The 24,444-nt window shown below is 35.9% G+C and overlaps 1 protein-coding gene across 3 annotated transcripts in view; it reads right to left on the bottom strand.

The window, feature by feature from the left end:
• The window catches only part of ATAD2B (ATPase family AAA domain containing 2B), an 83,046-nt gene that overhangs the window by 34,956 nt on the left and 23,646 nt on the right, over positions 1-24,444 (bottom strand). For 2 of the 3 annotated variants that reach the window (XM_040553851.1, XM_040553853.1), the window contains 15 exons: positions 24,238-24,354; positions 23,602-23,677; positions 21,797-21,895; positions 20,474-20,585; positions 19,460-19,575; positions 18,482-18,656; positions 17,567-17,655; positions 16,405-16,564; positions 15,368-15,458; positions 9,439-9,750; positions 6,127-6,259; positions 3,893-4,079; positions 3,037-3,222; positions 2,095-2,230; positions 1,583-1,779 (listed from right to left, as the gene is read on the bottom strand). In XM_040553851.1, the coding sequence (XP_040409785.1) occupies positions 1,583-1,779; positions 2,095-2,230; positions 3,037-3,222; positions 3,893-4,079; positions 6,127-6,259; positions 9,439-9,750; positions 15,368-15,458; positions 16,405-16,564; positions 17,567-17,655; positions 18,482-18,656; positions 19,460-19,575; positions 20,474-20,585; positions 21,797-21,895; positions 23,602-23,677; positions 24,238-24,354 (2,186 nt within the window). The remainder of the gene's footprint in view (positions 1-1,582; positions 1,780-2,094; positions 2,231-3,036; positions 3,223-3,892; positions 4,080-6,126; positions 6,260-9,438; positions 9,751-15,367; positions 15,459-16,404; positions 16,565-17,566; positions 17,656-18,481; positions 18,657-19,459; positions 19,576-20,473; positions 20,586-21,796; positions 21,896-23,601; positions 23,678-24,237; positions 24,355-24,444) is intronic. The other variant, XM_040553852.1, reaches the window with a different exon arrangement.

Genomic DNA, 24,444 nt, shown 5'->3' with positions numbered 1-24,444 from the left:
ATATATTACTAACTTGAATGCTTTACTTCAGTGGACAGCAGTCTATCACCGATTCCTTAAATATACAACTTAAAATTTATGATGAAAAATTAAAATGATATATATTTTTTTTTAATTCAATGGAAAATTCTCCTTATGCCTCCCTCTACAGAAACATGATGGTAATTAGTTCGGTGATTGGAAAGCCAAGCCATAGGCTTCCTCTTCTCATTAGCTCATCATCAGAAAGTATCATCACTGGAAATTGTAAACATTGCTGTTAAATTAGTCAGGAAAATCCTTGACTTGTCACATAGCAGCATTCCCTCTGCAATGCAAGCTGGAGTGGAACGAGCTTAACACATTTCCTCAGAAAGTCAAGCAGACAGGCCCTTGTACAACAGGATAGATCTCTGCTTAAAAGCACCAAGTGGGACAAAAAGGACTACATTTCATTTCTAGTGCTGTCATGTATTAGCAGGATTTTTGGCAAATCTTTAAATAACAAATTCACATTTCATTTCTCCATCTACAAAACCAAGACAGTGGTTTGTTGTTTTTTTTTTTCCCCATGCCCCTATTCATGCATGTTTTGACTGCAAGATCTTTGGGGGAAGAAACTACCTTTCATATGAGTATGAAGGGGCCCCTACGATGGGCCTCCTAAGCAGTTTCATAGTAAAAACTAAAGATCGTTACTCCTCTGACCAAGCTCACACTGTAAGCTGCCACGTTCAAGAGCTCGTCAGTCTTTCAAAAGCAGTTAAACAACTCTGAGGAAAGCTCACATTGAGAGGACTGCATGGGACAATAAAAAGATGCCAGTTTAGTCAATGTGGAATTTACACTGCAAATCTGCTTTTTACAATGCTGTACTTTAAATGTCCCATATTTGCCTCTCAATGGCTTCCAAAAGAAATATCTCGTGAGAAACAAACAACTAAAAAGAACAAAAAAACTCTAATTAACAAGCTTGCAAAGCTTGCAGTGGGCAAGCATTTGATTTGAAAGTCAGGCTAAACCATATTCATTTCATATACTAGCATCTGAAAATAGATTTGCAGATCAAACTCTCTTATCAGTTAGGTGCATACACTCCACACTCGACCAGATAATGTCTTATATCATGCTACCATCGGCAATTAATGGCATCCACAAGCATTACTGCTGAAATTATTCAATAATACTATTAACACTCAATATGTTATGGAACACAGATCACTTTCCCAATATTATCATGCATATCGGATTATTATGTTGTAAGAGCTTTCATTAAAGAATGGTACTTATGCTTGCAAATATTTCAAGACTACTAGTAGGGATAGGAGTGGCATTTTTAAATGCTGACTTCAGTTAGAAAATTGACAGAAATGGACACATTTTTTCAATAGGTCACTGGTACAGCCAAAGAAGATGCTTGAACTGCTTGCATCACAGTTCATGAGGCTGTGACTATCTCACCAGCTAAAACTAGCATTCCAGATAGAAAAGGTCATGGCTAAAACATTTGTTTTGCCTATTAACTTATCCATTTCCCTTTCAAAATTGGTATTCTTTTCCTAATAGTTTCAACTTCATTGTTTGCACATTACTGAAACAAGACCTCTTCAATATCCACCGGTTTGCTGAAGATGTTAAAGCGTTTGTCTGTGGCCAGCCTCTTGGTAACATCCCTGAGAAACAATCGCAGCTCTCTCAACGTGTTCTCTTCCTGGTCCTCCATTCGCTGTTTTTCTGCTTCTGACAGCTCACGGGCAGGACAGGGCAGTGCAAGCGGAAGAACTTCCATAGCATGAAGAGCTAGGGAAAAAAACAAGTCAGACAATGAAAGTATTAACAGTGTACAATGAAATTTGGAGTGGCATTATCTTAAAATACATTTAATCTGCCTCATCGATACACCCTTAGCCCCCCAGTTCTCCGTTTTCTAAAATGGACAATCATAATTCCTCCAAGCCACCCCCGAAGTAACATGCAAGAAATTTATTCTGGGCACCGAAACACTGTCACATATTAATTACACCGTCATTTACCTATAACTTTTGAAAAAGTTAAGTATCACAAAACAAAACACTGAGATAACATTATTATTGGTTTGACTGTAATTTAGTTTACCAGCCTGTTTCCTTCTTGGTGGGGGCATTGCTGCCTCATCAAGAATTAACCTTTTGAAAAACTGTAATCTGTCTTCTTTAGTTGGTTTTTGAATATAAAAAACCTCTTCATACTGGATTCTGAAAATACATTTCACCTAGAAAGAAAATAATGCTACATGAAAATTGAGCCTCCACTCCAAACCACACGATTAGTGACCATACTAAAACACTAGTCACAAACTTTTCAAAATTAACTACAGGAAATAAGATAGCAAAGAAGATAGAATATATAGTAAACTCTACCCAAAGCTGCACACACAGCCTAGGGAAAACAAATGCATGTAGTTCTCACAGAATTTACTGTAATAACTAAACTCGTAGCAGTCCATGATCCTAGCAATGGTCAACTTTGCAGTAAAAGGAAGAGAAAGAGTAGGTGAATAATTAAAGAAAATACTGAGAAAAAAATAGAACAAGTGTGTATATATATATAAACATTCTGAACTTCAGAAATGTTAATTAAGTTAAACCTTTAAACTACATGAGCATATAGTTGCATTGGAGTATTTTCCCAGGCAAGTTTTTCCTTAGCTTCGTCTAGATGTGCATTTGTAACCAGATATGTTATAGGAATTCCATCATTGCCTTCAAGAAACCCACTGTGGTTCCCTTACAGGAAACACTGACACTTCTAAACAGCAAGAGTAGTTCAAGAACTACCTTGTCTTCTCAGCAAAGTAGAATGGAGATTATGAAAATCGGTAGCATAGAAGTACACCTCCCATGAAAGAAAATTACAAACTTTGTATCAGCATTACCTTTTCAGTTAGACGTATTTTAAATTAAGTGAGAAAAACAGTGCAAAACAGTGTTTCTTACATGACCATAACGTGTCATGGCACATATATCCCTAATAATGCACATATATCCCTGATAATGCTTCCTTCCACAATAAACTTACCTCTTCAGGCAATTCACTATACATGGACTCAGAGGTAGACAGTAGAAATATAGGGGAAAAAGATGGTATATCTTGCAGCAAAGTTAGAAAAGTAGCTCTCACAGTTTCACTGACAGCTTCCCACCAATCACCAATATGAGGCATGTAAACAATACTTGGTACTGTTCTTCGAGCTTCACGAAAGATCTAATTAGAAGAAACAGTGATATTTAAACTAAGAAATTGTTGTTATCCCTTGTGAGAAATAACATTTTTGCAGACTAGGAAATGATTCATGTTTCTGGTATTTTGTATATGAATGTTCCAGTAAGGTAGAATTATCTAATGATAAAGGCTTTCTAAACAAATGCTTGTGACTGTCAGCTGTATCATTCAATTATTTTACGTCAACGTGCTAGGGACTACAAAAAAACTACTTACCATGTATGCTTTAAAAATTCGTTAAGACTGAACAGTCAAGATGAAAATTAAACTGGTTTGCAATCCATGAAAAATCTACCACACTGTTTTGAACTCTAAAGCATTTAAAACTAAGTAATTGAGCACAAAACCACTGCACACCAGTTTATACACAAGCTAATAAAACTGAACATTGGGAACCAAATACCCAGATTCAGCTTACTTGACATTAGGTATGTGACTAAGGGGTCAAGTTAGAAAAGTAATTACACTCACTAGTCAACAGAGAGATCTGAATCACCCTCTAGAGCCCCTTTTATTTTAAATATTAAAATAGAAGGAGCCTATGAAAACCTGGCTTTTACCTAACATTCCAGTTAGCCGCCTTTATTTAGATGCAAACAACCTGTTCCAGAATTACATAATTTATTCATTACAAGAGAATTTGAAGTGTCACCTGTGCACACGATTCTTCAGGCGTTTTGGCACTGACTGAATAAAGTGCTGGCAGATCTAGCCTGTGTACAGAGAATTTTTCAAGAGTGTGCAATAGTGCTGGAGCAAGGTGCGAAGTTTGACCCGAACCCCTTTCTCCAGATAGCAGTAATCTTGGTCTGTAAGAGGTTGGCTGGTGATAAGCTGACCTGTAACAGACAATAGTTACAATTAACATGACAATGTTATCAATGGATACCTATATATATATATATATATATATATATATATATACATACACACACACACACACACATATATATACATATATAAACAAACTCAATTGCAGTCTCATTTTAATAGGCTGGTTTGGGGGTAGTTGTTGTTTTGTTGGTTTTGTTTGTTTTGCCTTATTATTATTAAGAATCCAAAAGAAAAGCAATGAACAAGGTTCCTACAACAGCCTAAAAACATTCAACCAACTCGAGAACATCTCGGCACTACTCCGGGTCTCAGTAACTCCAACCTTATTTTCACAAGGATTCTATTCAAACTCATCTGCAAAACTATGCAGGTAATAAATCCACACAAATGTGGATTATAACCAGTTTATTCAAAAGCCATTCGTTGATCATATAAACAGACTTTCATGTGAATGGACTTCCAATGAAGTTATCTATTTAGTGATGTCAAGTTCAGTCCGAACTACCAAAGCATCTCTACGGTAGCCTCAGGAATCCCAGGTTCACAAATTCATCCTTTAAAAATGCTATGTCAGATTTCCAAAAAGAACATAACATTTCAATACTTTACTTAAAAACTAGGACCTGAAATAGGCCCTGAAATAATACAGTCACTGTTTATATTCTATTCTTATATTCATTACATGTTCAAACAGAAGAAAGATTTTAAAGGAAAAACTGTATAAACTTATTGTAATTTTTGGTGTCAATAATAAATCCTAAGGAGCTCATGTAAGAATCTTCATTTGGTTGTTCTTTTTTTTTTTTCCCTGTTTTGAGGATGAGCAAGAGACAAAGAGAAACATTCGTTTTTTCCGTGAAGAGTCTTTTCCATTTATAGTAAATTGATTATGAAATAATACAATTAATTTGCATTTTCTCTCATTAAGGCTTTTTTTTTTAATCTGCATATCAATCAGCTTGTGCAGTGAAACAAGACTGAATGATTTCATTTTGAGCTAAATATTTGCCAACAGCTGTGAACAGAGCTGACCCCTTTGGCTTTTCAGTTCTCATAGTGGAGGTTACACACATAGATGACAATCATAAATACTAAGATACATTGTCAGGATTACTTACTTTACAAAAATAAGCAGTCTTTCAGATTATTTTACTGAGACACATCCACACAAATATACATTGGTTTTGTTTTCATGTTCCCTCTCCTTCCCTCACAACAAAATCTTAATTTTAAAGTATTAAAACTCTTGACCATGCACCTCTGGGAGAACTTAAATGGTTTGTAATTAAAACCTTATATTTAAGCTCAGATTTCCATAAATGCTGTTCTGCATCATTCTTTAGCACACAAAAAAATTTAGCATTTTTCCACAAGATGGCTCTACTAAGCAGTAGAGCTATCTACTACTGAGCAGTTCTTCCAACTTCATTTTCTTTATTAAGCAGACTCCCGATAGAATATTGTCTAAAACGATTCTAACTAAAAACAAAAGAAGTATTACTTTATCATTGGTAATTACTGTAGCTAATCCAATTTAAACAGGAAAGATTCAGCCAAATTTCACACACACTTTCCAAATTCCCATGAAAAACAAGGAAAAATGTGTTAAAAAAACCAAAAGTATTAATTATATAACCTATCCAAACAGCTGCATCCACCGAAGCTCAACAGTACTTCAGATCAAGGAAAAGGAAACAATTTGTGTTGTCATTTTAACTTTTCCTACAAAGCAAACCTCTAAATCTTTTCCTCCAAAATATTCCCTAATACCTCTCCTTCCCAATTCTTAGTCTTTCAAATCAATATTGTTACAAATTGAGAACTAATGTTAAGTTCCTTACTTCCAAGCCACATCTGTCTGTTGCAAACTATTTCTGATTGCCATGTCTAGGATGTGGCTCTTCCTAAAACCATTCATCTAAGAACTCTTACCTGTACACTTACATATTTCTATTCCATAAAACCATTGCCAACACATCTTTGTTACCTCTGCTGATCTAAGAATGTCATCGTTTTATTTTTCTGGTTAGAGGCACTTTGAGAAACACTCACATCATAAAATGAAGGTAGGGTTTATGTATAGCAGCTGATGACTGTTTCTTTGGTGATCCTGAGTGACAGCTCGTCTCAAAAATCGATGAAGTATTCTCATCTTCACTATCATCTAATATTAGACTTGGTACATCTGTTCCAAGAAATATATTAATTAGAGGCTTATTACTTATACTTGCAAAAAACAAGGAAAGGCATTACAATCTTCTTCAAGTAAGTCATAACACAATTTCAAAAGTAGAAAAAAATGGTTACAACTGTCTAAACATCAAAACACAAAATAATAGATACTTCAAAAACCAACACAAATTAAATACTGTACAAGTCTAATCATAATTAGAAATTATTTTTAAACCATCAGGCAGAACAATTTCACAAATACAAAAAACGTTTAACTTGTTACAAAATGCTTCCTTTAGTTTAATGTCACTGCTAATCATTTTTCAAGGCTGAAGTTATAAAATCTGTAATTCCTCAGATTATTTAGAATTTTGCATTTCTTTGTTGTAAGTGCCCAAATTTTTACAGGTAGTCTTCTTCCAAAATTATTCTCAGCATAATCACCTGGACAGTGTGTGTTCATAAAGAACTGTTTTCTATCCTCTGATAATCTGCCAAAAATATCAACCTACTATTTATCGCAATCAATGCAACTAATTCCATGTTCACATCCAATACTTCAATCTATCTGAATTCCTTTTCTAATATATTAACATAATGAACTGAAATAATTTCTATATAGCCCTTCAGAAATGAAAAGCTAAAAGACTGATCACATTCTAAAGACAGTCTAGAGGGACAAAGAACTGCTTAAAAAAAAAATACAAGTTTGGCATTAAATGAAAACAACCAGTTGGCAGAAGACCCACACATTTGAACATTAGGTTCCCCTAAATTAGCTACCAAAGCTGCCATGGGATGAAGAGTAGACTGCTGCAATTAGATACTGGAAAATAAACCATTGTGAGATCTTTATGTGCCCCTTGGGAAGAAATTTGGTTGATGTTACCCTAAATAAGCCATTCTCAATTCACTTAAGAAACCAGTCTGCATGGACGGGGTGAAAATGGCCAGTAGGAACAGTGCAGACAGCAGACCTCCCGTGGAACAAAACGCTCTGCAATGGACAGACAGAGCTTCTGAGAGCTGCTCAGAGTCCCAGCAGCACACTGCTGTTGTGGGCTGACCACCAGACATCCTAACAGCAGCTCAAAGTGGCCCCAGCGACTTTGAAAACTGGACTGCTGTGAAACAAAAGCATGAAATAGAGAGATCTGAGAGTTATTTGCAAATGGATCACCCAGCCACATACTTTACCTGATCTACATGAAACCAGGTACTGCTACCCTGACCAAATGACCACCACAGAACAAAGGAATCAAGTTCAAGGCAGCGTTGACAGCGTTGGGTGGGGATGCAACAGCTATGCACATAGACTTATGGTCCCAGGAGAAATTATTTAGAGACAAAGGTTCCCATATTTAGCTGCCTGATGTAAGAAATTGGATTCAGACAAGGCTGAGCAGAAATAATATTCTGCTGGTATGGGAGGAAGACATGACATATCTCTTGGCAAATGGTGATGCAGTCACACTTGTGACAACCATTCCTCAAAAATATAATGAAGGCTTGCAAATCCCCAGAAGTGGCCAAAATCAAGTCCATATCAGGAAGTATCAGATCAGAAGCTGCTGGAGATCTAACTCAGGGCAAAGATGGAAGCCCTTCAAATCGACTGGACATAGGCCTCCTAACTCTTGTCTCACTGCAGACCTCAACAGGCAGAATTTTTGCTAAACCAAATGCAGACCATAGGCAACGTCCTATGTTCATGCATCAAAAATTCTGAAACAGAACTTTACAACAAAGAGAGGGAGTTTTAATTCAATTCTTTGTCAATAACGACAATCTCCAAATCGGGCACTACCAACAGGCTACAAGTAGAGTGGGAGGCTTGGGTTTCAAGAGAGCCTAAAGCAATCTAACCACAGCTGCAAGCTAACTCCTGACCCACCACCACACACTCCCAGGCCCCATCTCATGCCAGGTCCACACTTGCTGACATCTTCAGCTATCCCCCAGTCAGCAGAAAAGTAACCCAACAAAAATACAGTGTTTTTGGACAAGCTGGCCAGCAAAATGATTTAATGAAGGGCCTGACACATCCATGAAGTATAAGGGACAGAGCAAAAATGCACAGCTGGGCTGGTGGAAGTGCAGCAGCCAGCACAAGGATCAACCTAAGCTCCCAGGGCTGCAGACTGAAAGCATGCTCTGGAATAGGAAAAAAAGTTATAGCTGTTGCGAATTTGCTTTATGATCAGGCTATTTTCAAGTTAATTACACACTGCCACAAGACTGTTTATAAAGTCGGTGGGGTGATGGTGTTACCAAATAAGAGCAATAAAAAATATGTCCCAATAAATAGTTACCAAAAACCAAGGAAACTTCTTCAACATTTAAATACCAAGAAGTGAGCAGGGCAACTATTAAAAGTATGGCCCTGCGAACACAAAACACAGAGTCCATTGACTCACTGCCAATCAAAACAGTCAGTCGCATTCCTTCTTACTCTGCTTCCTCAATGCACTCGCGATGCTCCCATCGCAGCAGGGTTCTGGCATGCATCTGACCCCTCAGTGCATTGGATTTTACTCACTAATTTGGCAAAAAAGCTAACTTGACAGAACAGCAAATAGTTCTCAACTTGCTAACGCAGCAGAATCAGCTCACAGGATCAGAAGTGCATCAGGCCACTCTGAGGGGAAGAAAGCCTCAGGACTTTCTCGTTATCCAGCTGATGACCATGACATAGGCTCAGGTATCTTGTCTAAGCACACGCTCACCTGCTGAGCTGTGAGCTCCCCGTACCATTCTTTTGCAGCTTGCTTCTGCCCCAGTAACAAGCAAGGAATTGTGGACAGGTAATTGACACTCAGCACAGGAACACTGATTTCAGGTCCTAACATGCTGAGCAAGTCTCTCATTATTTTCTTTTGTTCCACCACCTGATTACACCCCATTATTTCTCATATTTATATTTAAAATCACTCAGGGGTCTTCCTTTTTTTCTAGATGGCACTCAAGCCTATGGGATATTGGTCTATACAGGACAGTTTATTAAATGCCACAGCAACTGGAAATCAGCAAAAATAGTTATGAAACATCCAAGCAAACTGTACTTACATTTGAACGAAACACTAAGCCAAACAAACATCAGGCTAGAAATACAAAAAAGCCAGCTGTTTTTTTTTTCCTAAATTGAAACATGATTTGCAAAACAAAACAAAAACAAACCAAAAAGCCACATACCTTCACTTCTTTCACCCTGGCTAAATTCAGCATGAGGGAACACTTTGTGTAAAACCACAAGGAGGTTAGCAAAGGTACGTTCCAACAGTGGTCTGATCACAGGAGATAACGCATGTCCTGAAGATGTCACGGCACGTTGGGAAGCAGGCACAATATTCTGCATTGCATGATAAAAATCTTGTGCACTGAGAACTACTGAAGAAACATCAAGCTGTAGCTTCTGACTGCTCACATAAATCTGGGGATAGCGTCGTCTCAGGGCAATCAAGGCAGCCTCAGTGCAAAGTGCTTTTATGTCAGCTCCACAGTACCCTAGTGCACAAAAAAATAATATATATATATATAGATAGATATCTTCCATGAAATAGCACTGTTGTGCTGCATACATTTCAAGCACACCTGAAGCTGAAAACAATCAGTAATACTTTGTTATCAAGGTCCACAAAGCATCTGCCAAAACATGTCAGGTTGTAATCCAGTGACAGTGCTGTATACCAAGAAATTATGTACAGTTATGTTGAAATATGGCCAGAAATGAATCCTGTATGAAGGTTAAAATGACCTATGTTTTCACTAGATAGTGTTTATTTTCAGCCCATTGTTTTAGCTCTGTCATCGCTCTTTGTTTTTTCCTTCATGTTGTGTAAAGTATGTTAGCCATTTGTAACAGGTTAGTCCCCCTTCTTTTTTTCACTTTAACATCTCTACATGAACCTTTTTTTTTTTTTTTAAAGGCAAAGTAATTCTGTTATATATATGGTCAAACTATTACAGAATGGGAAAATAAGCAGTATAAAGAAAAATGGTTAATGAGTAGAATAAAGATAATTCTCAGGTTAAAAAAGAACACTATGGACTCTTGGAAAAACGTGAACCATTACTATCAAGGAAAATGTTTCAGATTTCTTACAGTTTTGTAATTTTACTAATATAACCAAAGAGTAAAAAAAACTACTAAAAAGCATTAGAACTTTCCTTCATTCTAGCTTTAAACATCTACAGGTGGCTACCTATACTTGCTTATTCAGCATTACTAAAAAACACAGATTATCAAATACTGAGAGACTTACCACCTCTGTGTCTTTTGCAGTGCTAATGGTTTGGGTTTTTTCCCTAGAGCTACGAATTAGATTTCAAATCTTCCCCATATCTCTTAGCAAGAGATGTTAATATGGCATTGTATTGTGTAGCACAAAGCTCCATCTTTCATATAATGTAAAATATTACTCCAGTGGGAGAAGTCTTTTAGAGAATTACAGTCACTATAGGAAAAGATAGTATGTTCTATATTCATACCATCACATAAGTTCACGGTTTTGCAAAAAAAATAAGTGCTAAAAAAGTGCTAAAAGTGCTAAAGAAGCTAATTCATCAATTCCTTACGTAAATTGTTCTTGATCTTTTTTTTTTTTTTTTTTTTACACCAGACCTTGCCCCCTCTTCCCACAAGGAGTTACACCATTTGCACTTTTTCTATGCCACTTTTGTATTGGTCTTTTGGCAGCACCAAGTCCAAAACTGAAGCCTGCCTTGCTTCTCTATTTATCTGCTGGTGTTCTTGCAGGGCTACTGGCACGTGTTTTTACAAAAATTAATACAGCAACAAGGAAAAAAGTTTATTCTGCACACTGCATTGAAAAATAAAAACCAATGCAATTAAAATAAGGGAGACAGACAATTTTCCTTTCCCATCTTTCATTTATATTAATTTGGGGGGATAATCGTAAAATATACCAACTTTTCAGCTATAAAGATAGCTCAAATTGGCTGAGACTTAAAATTCCACCTGAGTTCCTCATATATACTTGAGCATCATTTAGGAAACAAACACAGTCATACAAAGAACACCATGAACATCAGACTCATTATACAACTTTTAAACTAAGCCTTCCATTTTCACAGAAAGGTTAGTAATTATAATTGTGTAAACGTGGTCAGCACACATTGTGATTGTTACTTCAGAAGCAGCTAGAAATTCACACTCCCAAGTTACCTTAAAATTAAATATACACGTTACATTTGAAACATGTTCAAATACATCCATTTTAATCACCAGGCAACTAATTATTCTCACTACTAAGGTGTTTTTTGTTGTTACTGTTCTTTGTTTGTTTTTGGTTTTTTTTGACTAACCCCCATCACAAAATCAAAACCATTCAGGCACACTCCATCAACCACGTGAACCTATTGAACAGTAGCTACAAGTGCATCAGAGAAATCAAAACCAGGGTTTTTCCCTCTACATTTTGCTTTCTTTCAACATCAGTTACGTGTTTCCCATTTGAATTGGTCCACTTTTCATGTAACAAGCATACTGAATTAAACAGAAGTTTAGGGGGCACTAAACCAAAGCTTAAATCAAAGATGTGCAAGAGATATACAGAACTCCAGAGGCCTGTCACCTTAAAAACTAGTTTAGCATATTTATCACAAAAGATTCAGCAGCTCAGAAGCTACGTCCTTTCCAATTGTTCTATTAATAAATGCTGTAATACCACTTTCTAACAGTCTTTTTAATCACCGCTTGTACATCTCTAAGGATTGGCAAAATCAGGAAATAATAGCCTGTAGCCTATTTTTAAAATTAAATTCTCAGGTGATCGGATACACAATTAGTCTCCATTTCTATTTTTCATTTCTCAGGAGCAATTACATTCGAAGAGTAATAATTGGCGTCTCTTTCTGAGGGACTCTCTTGTGCACACTGTACATCCATTTCAGCGACAGGAAAACTGCAAAAATCCTGTATCTTGTGAAACACTGAAGAGTTTTTTGTTTCTAAGAAATAAACGCACACTGATTAAGACAAGAAAAAAGTAAAGTATTGACAAAGGAAACAATAAATAAGTAAAACGTGTCGCGCCAGGAGTAAATAACTTGAATTTAGCTTTGTCTAAATTGAAACTTTAACGCATAACCAAGGCTCAGTGCATTTAATTCCATTTTTAAAGAATCCCACAAAGGATGTTCAATTTGGTTGGCAAAACACGCTGGCACACCTCAACTTAGAACAAAATTAATTATTCTTATCAAGAAGCCCATTTTGTTCCACCTCTAACCACAAGACTGAGCTAAGTATTTTTGAAGTGCAACTTTGAAAGAGCAGGACAGCAAAAAACAGATTCCCACGTAGGTTTCCAAAGAACGCATTTTGATCACTGAAATTTTAAAGCCTTTAAAAGAAATCTTGTTCTTCTACTTTTACTGTGCAGAAATTATGCCCTCTCTAAACTTTCTTCTGCCCAATATACACCCAAAAGCCTACAAGGAACTGCTGCTGAGCTAGGTTTAACATCTGGTCTATCAATCTTGACCACTTCTTCTAATTTCTGCAGTGCAACTCCCTGCAACTCCTCCAAAGGACTGCAGGGAAAGTTCATTACCAAAATACAGTGTAAGAGAAATGAAAAGCAATGTGAACAAGTAATGCTGAAACTTCTCCTTCCAACATTACACTAGGATAGGAAAGAAAGATGCAACAATAAACCATTTTGTCACAAAATGCTGCTTCAAAAATAAGCACGGAATCAAATACGTTTAGCAAGCATCTTGAGCACGATGGCTTGCTTCTTTACAAGTATATTTAACGTTATTTAAATAGCCCTCTTTTTACACTGTAAAAAGATTCATCTGCAAGATGAAGGAATTCAAACCTTTTCTGTTGCTAGTATATTTTGCTTCCTACAAGACTGTTAATAGTCTACCTAACCACAGAATGCTGTCATTCTGAACTTGGACAATGAAGTAAGCCCAAGAGATAAGCAAAGAATATAAAGTTTGGGATTGCTGTGGCCCAGTGCACACCTACACGGCAAAACCAGTAATAAGCACTTGTGCTTACTGAAGGTAGTAGTAATACATCAGTGTGTGGTCTTCTGAGCAAGTCCATGTTCTCCCCCAAGCTGCTTCACTTTGTCTCACACTCAGTGCATTTGTGTGCCCATTCAGTCAAGTGTGGTCTCTAATGCTCGCATACACATACACAGAAATCTCCTAAAATGTATATAATCCATAACACCTTGGATAAAAATGAGCCCTCAGGAAATAATCTGTATTTTGCAAGTCCTGAGGCTTTTTGCTTGTAATTTCCTTATAGTCACACCCCCAGTCTTAAATTTCTGAGTCGCACAGACAGCTGCTTCCCCAAAGTCATTTACTTTGGTCGTATTTCAGCAGTTTTCTTCATTAGGATCCACACGCTCGCATGTAAGTGTTGCCAACTTTGCTGAACTGGAGAGAGGTACAAACCATGCTGTGCAAAAAGCCTGTTGGGTCTAGGCAGCTTTTCTGTGGGGGTACAGGGAGCAGTTTTAAAAAGAAAAAAGAACTGTACACAAGAGGAAATGGACCGGTATGTACTCTATCAATGTGACAAGTGGGCCGATGAGTTCAACTTGCATGGCCACAAAGAATCTGGAATGCCTGTTTAAATTATCAGTTGCTGCAGATTTCACTTATAGAAACGATGATGCAATCTCAAGATGAAGAAGATAAACCATTCTTCAACTGTTTTAAAAGGTCTCTGTAACCGTCAAAAGATTTTAATCTTGATGTATGGAAACATTTAAATTCCAAGACACAGAATGGAGAAAATCAAGTGCACAGTGGTTGGACAATAGGAAAGCCAAAGGAAACAGAAAATGGTATTTCTTTCAGTTAGCTGACTTATCCACAGAACAGGCTTTACTGAGCACAAATAATGTCTTCCTATCAAACCTACAAATGGCCTTCTCTAGGGTCTGAAATTTCAAAAAACATAATTGTGTTCTCAATGCAAAAATATGGTGAATTTTCAAAGAAAAAACGGGGTTTTATCCCAACTATTCCCCTCTCTCCCAACTAAGCAGCATCACGTCTTTGCACAAATCAAGCAGAATTTACATGAAATGAGTTTGGCACATGCTGTCTTATACCCGGCAAAGCTTAAACTGGAGTTTGCTGGATAGTTATGTTTTCTCCTCACCAGAAGATGTTGAGGTCTTTGTGCATCAAAAGCGGAGGGATGCTGCTTCGATGATAGATGTCCCTGTGGATGAAGAGGATAATTCGGATGTACTGTAGCTGACTGAATGGACTGATGTTCAATTTAAAGTTCTTATTTCTCTGATGATGGATTCCAATGCACAGATATTTGAGACTGTCCTTTTTCTGAGAACTTCAGTGCTTCTCCAAGCAGATGACTGACAGAGGATGCATCTTTGCATGACAAATTGTTGAGAAGAGATTTGTAGCGTGTGTTTTAGGGTCACTTCCTCTGTTAAATTCACTATAAAAATATTTGGGTTTGTTTCTGATTAGCTTTTAAACAGCAGGTTTGTCTTGAACAACCATCCTCCATTCAGTACAGCAGGTCTTTGGGCGCTCCAAAGGTATAGTTAATGTATTCATGGTGTGGTGTTTCACCCTGCCCCACCCCACCTATATCTACACTTGGGGTTTGTTCAATTATAGCAATCTGGAAAAAAAAAACACCTTAACAAAGGCCGGGTAGTTTGTTGGGATTTCTGTCAGAGGAGAACATGCCAGTAAGAAAAAATGAAAAAAGTATGGATTTTTTTCCTCCATATGCAGACAGAAAAAAACACTTCTCCCTATCCCATCTGTAGTATACTAATTTAACAGGTGGTCTACCTGAAGATTCCAATTCCCATTTCTATTTGCTTCTCTTTGTGGGTGCGCATCTTATATAAGGACAAGTGGAAGTTACAGAAAGGAAAAATGATTTTATTTTACTTTCAAACAACTACTAGCTACTCTTCTCGTATTTTATTAAGATGGAAGCATGTTTTATTACAAAAAAAGAATGTTGAAAGTACAAAAGTTTAAAAAGGTCAAAATAATAAATATCCCGATGCATTTAATATACTTTCCAAGTTTAACGCAGAAGAGAAAACATCTATAGTAAAAGTACTATCATCGTAACACTCACCAACACATTTTTCAGCAAGTTCTCCTAAGAAGGGGTCTGACAACTTGGGGTTCCAATCCCTGGTATGAATTTGTAAAATGTGCTTTCGTGCCTGATTTAAAAATAAAAATAAAAAAGTTAACAAGCCAAACCCATGACATAATAATTTATTTAAATATAGTATTTATTCAAGAAAATAGAACGTTATTTTTCCTATTTTTGGTATGTCCTTGAGACAGATGAAATAGAACTTAGCACTCAAAGGTCTCTTAGGAACAAAGGTTTTCCGGTCTTTTAATTATATATATAAGCATTAATTTTTTTTCAGTATAACAGTTACACATTTTAATTTCTGTTTAATCAATGCCAATATTATACATGAACTGATCAAAACTCATGTTCTAGTAGGAATTATCTTAATTTTATAATTGAATCTGTAATTGCTATATCTGTGATTAACAGCTTCTACTGTCAAATGCCTCACCAATTAATAATTTGCTGAGCAGCATAGTGCATACGCATGAAGTTGGAAAGTATTTCATTTTAAAATTGTACAGAATCCAAATACATTATCTACATGTACAGTATGGGTTTTTTTAACTATAAATTCAAGCAATACTTTGGCTAAGTTTTTAAAAATCTAGAATAGGGAACTGAAATATTCCTGTCACCAACATAACTTCTGATTATACATGTACAATTTTTATGTGCTTTGCAGTATACATAAAGATATTTTCTGTTACTAACACTTCCTAAACCCCAATATTCAGGGCTCCTAATACAGATGGATAGAAAAAAAAAGTTTTTAGCTAAGCAGTTCAGTTTAATGCAAATAATTAATTTACCTCTGTTTTTATTTTTAACTATATTCTGAAGATTTCAAGTTCAATACAACTTTATGTACATTTTTAGTAAAAACACGTTGATAGCGTCTTCATAAAATTTAACATACTTGTAAGAACTAATGGAAATTAGTATTTCATAAGCTTGGTTGTAGACATTCAAACGTTTAATGTACAGAAAAAGCTCATTAATAAATCTACTTTGTTAATTTTTACCTTTTGATCAGGCAAGTTGAAAAGAAATTCCCTGTCAAAACGACCAGGTCTCCTGAGTGCAGGATCTATAGAATCCAGTCTATTTGTAGCACCAATTACAACTATTTCACCTCTATTATCCAGTCCATCCATGAGGGCAAGAAGAGTAGACACTATAGAGCTAAAAGAGTTTTCAAAAACAAAACAAAACAAAAATGTATAGGGAACACTGTAATAGTTTCCTGTTTCAAATAGCAACATTTGTAACTTTTTTTTAAAGTTAAATTGAAATAAACTGCATAATTGTTTCAAGTCTCAAATCAACGAGGAGTCTTTTGATATAATCTGTATTAGACTTAGTATTACAACTCCAGTAAGTACTACAAAGTCAAACTTCCTCCTTTATAAGTTCCGGGGAATGAGAACTCAGTAAACTATTTGCCGTGTCTCTGGAAAGATCTCTTCCATTAACAGCATATGCACAGTCCCATTTAGAGTTACAGTAGCACCAAGCAAAAGAAAGGTCCATCAAAATAAAGCCACATATTTCCCATAACCTAGGCTGCTGTCCCCATAGTCTCCTTCCTGTTCTCCTTATTTGAGTTGAAGGAAATGTACATACAAAATGCCACCAGCCATAAAATGAAAAAATACAAGTGCGCTGTGATAAAAAGCACGGCAAAATTGAGATTGAAGGCAATCAGGAAAACAAATACATCAAACAGTAAACTTGTAAAAAATGTTTCAAAAAAAAAATGATATGGCAGTAACTCAGGATGAATTTCCGTATCATCCAGTATCAAAAGGATAGAGGTATTCAGTTCATTCACAGAACACTACAATTTAAAATTTTAGAATAGAAGTGTTTTCAACCGGTTATTCTATCGGCATGCTAACAGAATCTGTTTACAGTATAAAACCAGCAAGCAAAGGGGTTTTCCCTTTATGGAAATCTTTAGTTGATAATACAGCTGAAAGGTCACTTCCACTACAAGCTGATTCCCAACAAATTGCAGTCTGTCTGAAAATCTGAAAAGGTGACTTTCCAGAACACAAAAACTCAATAACCTGTCCTTTCTACTGTTAGGCAAAAGTAAAAATCCTTCTTGGAAACTGAATAAAATCACACTTTAGAGTTTACCAAGATAATGTATTTCCCCTGGTAGCACATGAAAAATATTACCTGTGAATCTGATCTTGCCTACTAGAACGAACTGGAGCCAAGCCATCTATTTCATCAAAGAAGATTATAGAGGGTCTCATCAAGTATGCCTGGTGTGCAAAAAAATTGAATTCGCTGTTAATTCATAATTACTCCATTAACACTGAAAACAGTTCATTTTGATTACAAAGCAATAACATGCTAACCTAACACACATATTGAAACACCTGTGTTAAAAGGTGTACTCTGAAAACAACACTGAATTTTCAACTACTGTACTGTTTTGGACAAAGCAAAAAGACTGCATTCTCCTTTGAATAAGCAAGATGGCACCAGTGTATCAGTTTTACTGTATTTGGGAGATTGAAGACCGCAACGGGTACATAAACTGAGTCACCTTATACTCAGTTACAGAAAACAGAAAAAAAATACAGAAAGTATTTTATCTGCCATTATAAATCCATTTGGTTGGACGTGTCTGAAAACAGCGTGTTTGAGCAACTACATTTCACTGCTTTATGTGACTCTCTTCCGTTCATCACCTTTCAAGCCAAAAAAGGATAAAATATACATAGCAGACAATCCCGCATCCTCCTCTAAGGAGCGGATCTTGAACATGCCAGCCAAATTCAAACTCACTGATTTAAGTTTTTGTTTTGTTTTGTTTTGTTTTCAATTTTTACCCAAACTACTTTGTCTATTTCGTTAATGGACAAGTTCAGAAACTTTTTCCCCTCAGTTTTCAAAGCCAAAAAGCGTTGTCATTTCAGCGTTCCTTTATTACTTCAACTAAACATTTAACTTGGACAAATCCCGCCTGATCAACGAAAACAGGTACTTAGTTTCATTTGCAAATAATTTGGACTGCCTAGAACACAGTGCAGCAACAAAACAAAAAAGCACACAGATATACAAAAAATATATATTTTTTCTAACCTGATCAAAAAGGAGTCGAAGCTGACGTTCAGATTCACCAACCCACTTACTCAGACAGTCTGCTCCTTTCCTCATAAAGAAAGCCACCTTTTTGTCTCCTTGACTGCATTCATTAGCTAGAGCTCTAGCTACCAAGGTTTTACCTGTTCCAGGAGGACCATAGAATAAACAGCCCCTGAAGATAAATGGATCAACACAGTCACAAACTTATTTTACGTCTCCTGAAAAACTCCAAGTCAAATTTTATAATGAAGACAGGGAGCCTGGAGAAGAAAGACTTAAGTTCTATTATTACTACATAGCATATTCAACATGACTTCTTAAGACATGTATGTTTTATGCTTTCATATCAGCAGATCTTTGCTTTGTAAAGCACATCAGTCAGAAGGATGTTAAGCTTTCAAAGGATTGTTTTACTCTATTTAAATACCTCCTCAAATATTAAATCAAATACTTCAGTCAATTTTTGTTACTTCTTTGGAGCGATGTATTTCCTTTAAATGACAAAAATATCTCAAAATTTTCAATTTACTTATGTATAACCATTTAAATCTCTCACTAAAGTGGCTGATTGTCATTAAAACCATAACATAACGTTACTGAGACTACTTCTATAAAAGAAACATCAGCTTTTAGCTTGGTTTAGTCAATTATTCGATAACACAGTCATTTGATAATTTGATTTATTTATTGATAATAAAGTCAAGGTACTAAGGCTGCCTTAATAGAACACTTGAGAACTCTTTCTTCAACAAAATCACAAAAAAGTTTGTCTTACCACAAGAGAAGTAAACTAGATTTTTGTAACTCTTCATCTTGCTTATTATATTCTGATAGACAAGTGGAGTTACAGACATGTAAGTCTATTTGAACTGTAAACACTTCAGGGAAAGAATCAATCTCCTATGTGTTTTCAAAGGAAGCATACTTCAGAGTTTAATGAAATCAAAATACAACAACAAGAGCAAATATACCTACCTTGGTGGCTGAATTTTGAATTTTTCAAATATTTCTGGATAGAGAAGAGGAAACACTACCATTTCCTTAAGTGCAAGGATGTGATGGCTCAATCCCCCTATACTATCAAAACGCACCTTGGAAAAAAAAGCAAAGCCCATATTAGCAACGGCTTTTCACAAAAAACCTTATACTTATAAACCAATGTATTTGGAAAAAAGAACTGCAAACAGCAATGCATTCATCAAAAAATATTAAAATAGGAGTTGTCTTAAGTATAAAAAAGTTGAGAAAGTTCATTCTCAGTTGCCCAGGTGAAGTTTATCTGATTCACAAACTAACTGTGCCAGGGATACCTGGACATCTACAGAAACGTCATAGAGACGACGTAGAAACGACATAGAAACGTTATCGCCCACGTCGGAGAGCATTTTTAAACCCAGGCACACCGTAACATGAATATACTTGAAACACTTCTGGACGGTGGTTCAGCTCTACTACTAATTCAGCAGCTTCTCCACAAACACACATCATAAACTAGCGTACATCTTTGTTTCTAAATTTTATTATTTTTTTTTTTGCTAGGCCAAGCTGAGGGTTCCTGGACTACATTCCCTTTAGTCAGATTTGTCAGAGAGAATACTGAAGATCCACACAAACATTCTGTTTGAAGTCTGCACAGTACCAACGTGGCTAGCACATGGACAACCCCAGGTGGTCAGTACAACTGTTTCTACACCACTCAGGATATCACAGCTTCCACTATTACAAGCAATCAAGAACTGGCTGTCAATAAAGAAATACAGCTGAGAAATTGATATTTGAGCTCATCGATGGTATGCATGCAGCCTGATGATTTACTACAGGCCAAAAGCAAATGCTTTATAGCCCAAAATAATAAACAGACAACAGCTTTAGAACAATTAAAATAGACCAGTGAGTATATAATGAATTAACTTCAACTCTAATGAGAAACTATGGTGAATTCTGCTTATGCATAACTGGGGGAAGGAAAAAAGTTTTAACTGAACGTACCGATTTATCAACAATCATAGGGTCAACGTCAGCCAAGCTTGCCCCAACTTTCACACGTTCTCGTAGGATTCCACTAGCTAAGTCTTCCGCTCTAAAGTTTAAAGGTAGGCACCTGTTCAACCATAACAAAAAATATTGTTTTAATATTTTGGGGGGAATGGACAGAGACAAGAGATTGAATGGCTTCCTCCACTAAATTAAAACACACATCAGTCTAACCAGTTTTCATCCAATCACTTAAACTTACTCATCCAATTTCAAAACTATTATTAAAAAAAGAAGTTAAACTTATCAGGCTGAGATAAAAGAATTATAGAACTAATTCTTCTGTGTATCACTAAAAATAGAGAGTACCTAAAAAGACAACCTTCCTGGATTGATAAGGTAACCAAATTAATATTTTTATTTTGGTAATTATTGTTCCAGATCTGGTAGTTCTCTAAAGATAGCGTTATGCTTGCATATAGGCATTTCATTCTGGAGAGCTAGACTGGACGCATTATTTTGATTTAACAAAAAAAAAGTTGAGCAAAAAAAGTGCACTCTCAGATCACCTTTAAATCATATGCTCCTGATTCAGTTTCTCAGCATATACAAAGAAGCTTCAAGTCCTTACACAGGTATTAAACCAGGTGAAATACAGAGTAAGGGAGAAAGAAAGGTACCAGTAACATACCAATTACACTTGCAATTACACTTTTGATAGTTGTACATGTGTTTGGAACTCATTAGGATGGAAAAAGGAATGGTATTGCAGACAAGAGATGGAAAAAGAAGAGCATAAAAAGAAAACAGTTTTCCTACAAATATATCTATGGCAGTAAATTTATTGACATGTTATATATCTTCCACTTTTAGATAACTGGTAGAAAAATGCAAGGTCAAAAGACTGTATGTTGTGTGTGTAGAATGTTCATAATGTTACAAAACAGTAAGAAATTATGAAGAGCCAGCACTGGTGTGTACACCTGAAGTAACTGGGACCAAGTACCAATGTAAATCTAGTTACTCTCTTTTTACACCAAGAATAAAAATACATTTTTAACTGACAGAGTTATGTCTTGTAAGCCAGCTGAATCAAATAGATTTATTTTTTTAATCTTTGGATCTTTTTTTATCACTATTGTTAATTATCTCTTCAAAAGACTTCAAAATCTACGTTAATATATAAGTAGCAATCCTCCCACACTATGGCTGCAGGCAATCCCAGGTAGAATCAAAAAAGTCTGCAGAATCAACAGAACACTAACTTATTTTCAGCAGATTATTTTCTGCTGAATAATAAAAATAAAACCCTCCTAAAGACCAAAGATGTTTTGATACCTATTTCTTGCCCTGGCCATGCTTTTAGATTTTCTTCTTTCAAAACGTTCTTCATCTGACGAAGTGGTATCACTGCTGTGAATGGCATGCTTCTTTCTCCTATTTAAATAGCAAAATAAATACAAAGCTCAGTCCTTTTCACAGTTGTACAGCCTGTTTTGATTTTTTATAAAAACAAAATTGAAACGGCAAATACAATACTGTTCAGGTTTAACACACGCATGCAAATTTTTGTTTTATTAAGAAGATATCAAAATACTCGGGGGGAGGAGGGAAGGGAGAGGAATAGAAACATCATCTTTTACTGTCTCAAGAATGTCCAATATCAACACGGACGTTACCATAACAGTAGATCTCTATAAAATCCAGTGCATGTTACTTCAGTAAGTATGACTAAGTATTCAGTCCTTACGTTGTTGAGTTCAAACAGCTACATAGAAACTTCCAACCCTTAGCCACCTCTATCATAACAGAAATATCAAGGTCTCCTTACTCAGTTTGATGCTTTCCTCTATTCTTTTAAAATATTCCATACTTCCTAAAGCATATGTTCTCTTTTTATGAGGTTAAGGCTGAACAGCAGCAGCTTTACAAAGTATTACGTTAGTTTAACTTCTGAATCTAAGTAAAATTACTATTCAAAGTATGCATGAACCATTTCTTATTGTAGTATGACAGTATTTCAGAATACTCTTTCAAAATACTAGATAATGTACATTATTACATCCTCTGTACACAAAAATACTCTTAATTTAATCAGTGTGAAGAAGTACTTTTTTGTATGAACTAAGAAGAATCAGCTAATAGGAAAACTAATGTCTTTTTAGTGAATATAGTGAGCTTTGTCATTTGCATGAACATGGTAATGCATTGATGAGCTATTTTTTTGCCAAAGGAAAATTAGGCAAATCAGTTTTGACCAAGATGATCAAAAATTAAGTACATTTAAAAACGCATCAAAGAGAACGTTATGTAATTGGGGAGAACTGTTATGGGAGTGTAAAATACCCTGAGAAATACAGATAAAATGGAAGAGGAGCAATAAACATGATAAAACTGAAGGGATAATTGCCTCCAAACTCTTTACATCTTACTAGCAATTAAAAGTCCAGAGATCATCCAACACAATATACACTACAAGCAATAAAATTCTCCTCAAAATTATACATTATTTATATTGCAAAGAAACTTGTAGAATCCTAAGATCCTGCTACAGAGTAAAGCTTTTTAAGGCTTTGAGTAAGTTTGGTTTTACAAAAACTCAACTATTTTGTTAAATAAAGCCTTTTGACTGTTTACAAGAGAACTCAGTACATTACAGACTTCTTTGACACAAAAGGTCCAAGTCAAAAATCATGTTTCGTTAATTTTATGTTAAATTGCTAATGCTACTCAGATGGAACTTGAACTAGAAGAAAACAAAAAAAACATTACTCTGACTTAGTTTTTCTTGTAGAATAGAAAATGGACATTATCTAAACTGCTGCTTTGGAATTGAACACTAAATAAAAGCCTTTACAGAAAAATCTGGTGTGCAGTGCAGAATTCTTGTTCCAGTACTGGCAAAACACCCGTTTCCAGTCAGTTTCCAGACTGCTCATCACAAAGCTTCTAAAAAAAGCTTCATGAAATGCTGTGAAATTCATTTCTGTATGCTGATCAGGATCTAAACCTGAGATACAATTCAAGATCCGTTCATATGCATGAGTGAAAACATACAACTCAAGAATATTTTGAAAATCAAAAGCTAATAGAAACATACTTAGAGAGAGTAAACAACTACGTACCAAAAGACTGACATTTACCTGATATGGCTTCTTCTCGCAGGAGATCTGTGAATATCAAACAGTGTATTTTCCCTCTTTTTTTGGTGAGCTGGCACTGAGTAAGAGAAGTTATGGGGTTGTAACATCAGTTAAAAAAGAATGAACTAATCTAAATGCAGCTGCAAAAATGTTAGATTATTCCCGTACCAATAATTTTATCACTGTTTTCTCCATTAGCTCAAATTAGGAAAAGAAATTTCTCATCATTGCAAAATGTGGCAACCGCTGCTATGCAATTTATCTGGTTACAAATTAGGTTTATCACTCAAGAAGCAGAGAAATCAGCAGTTTTGCTATGTATTTATTTATTAGGTGGCGGAGTTCAACTTTTGTCAACTATTTCTTTGCAACCCTGAGCCCAGCGTATGACAGTATTTGCAAAGTTCAACGAGGCAGCAAGCACGAGAGATGCTACCAAAATGCACACTCAACAATCGTTTTCGGTAGTCATATTCACATGGTGAACTAAAACAGAGGCAAGAATGGAAGTCACTAAACACTGCATGGGAGCTCTTTCAGGGATAAGGAGCAGTCATCCAACTTCCCTTCCCACACCCGTGGTGTTTCTTGGAAGTCAAAAAAGCAGAACTGTATGAGCACTGTCTAGTTACTCACCTATTGGAGGGGCCTGATATCTTTCAACAGTTTTTCTCTGTCTTAGATTATACGGTCGGTCGTTTTCTTCTCCTTCAGCTTCTTCTACTTCTATATCTCCATCTTCTTCCTGAGACTCTGTTGGGAAGGGTTGGGGGTGAAGAGAAAATTTCAGAACTCATCTTCTTGATGCCAGAACTATCCTTACCCTAAACATTTTAATGGCCA

This window comes from Cygnus olor, chromosome 3 (genome assembly GCF_009769625.2).
Source record: "Cygnus olor isolate bCygOlo1 chromosome 3, bCygOlo1.pri.v2, whole genome shotgun sequence".
Lineage (NCBI taxonomy): Eukaryota > Metazoa > Chordata > Aves > Anseriformes > Anatidae > Cygnus > Cygnus olor.
The sequence above is the reverse complement of the archived record's forward strand: the minus strand, read 5'-3'. Positions and strand labels throughout refer to the sequence as shown.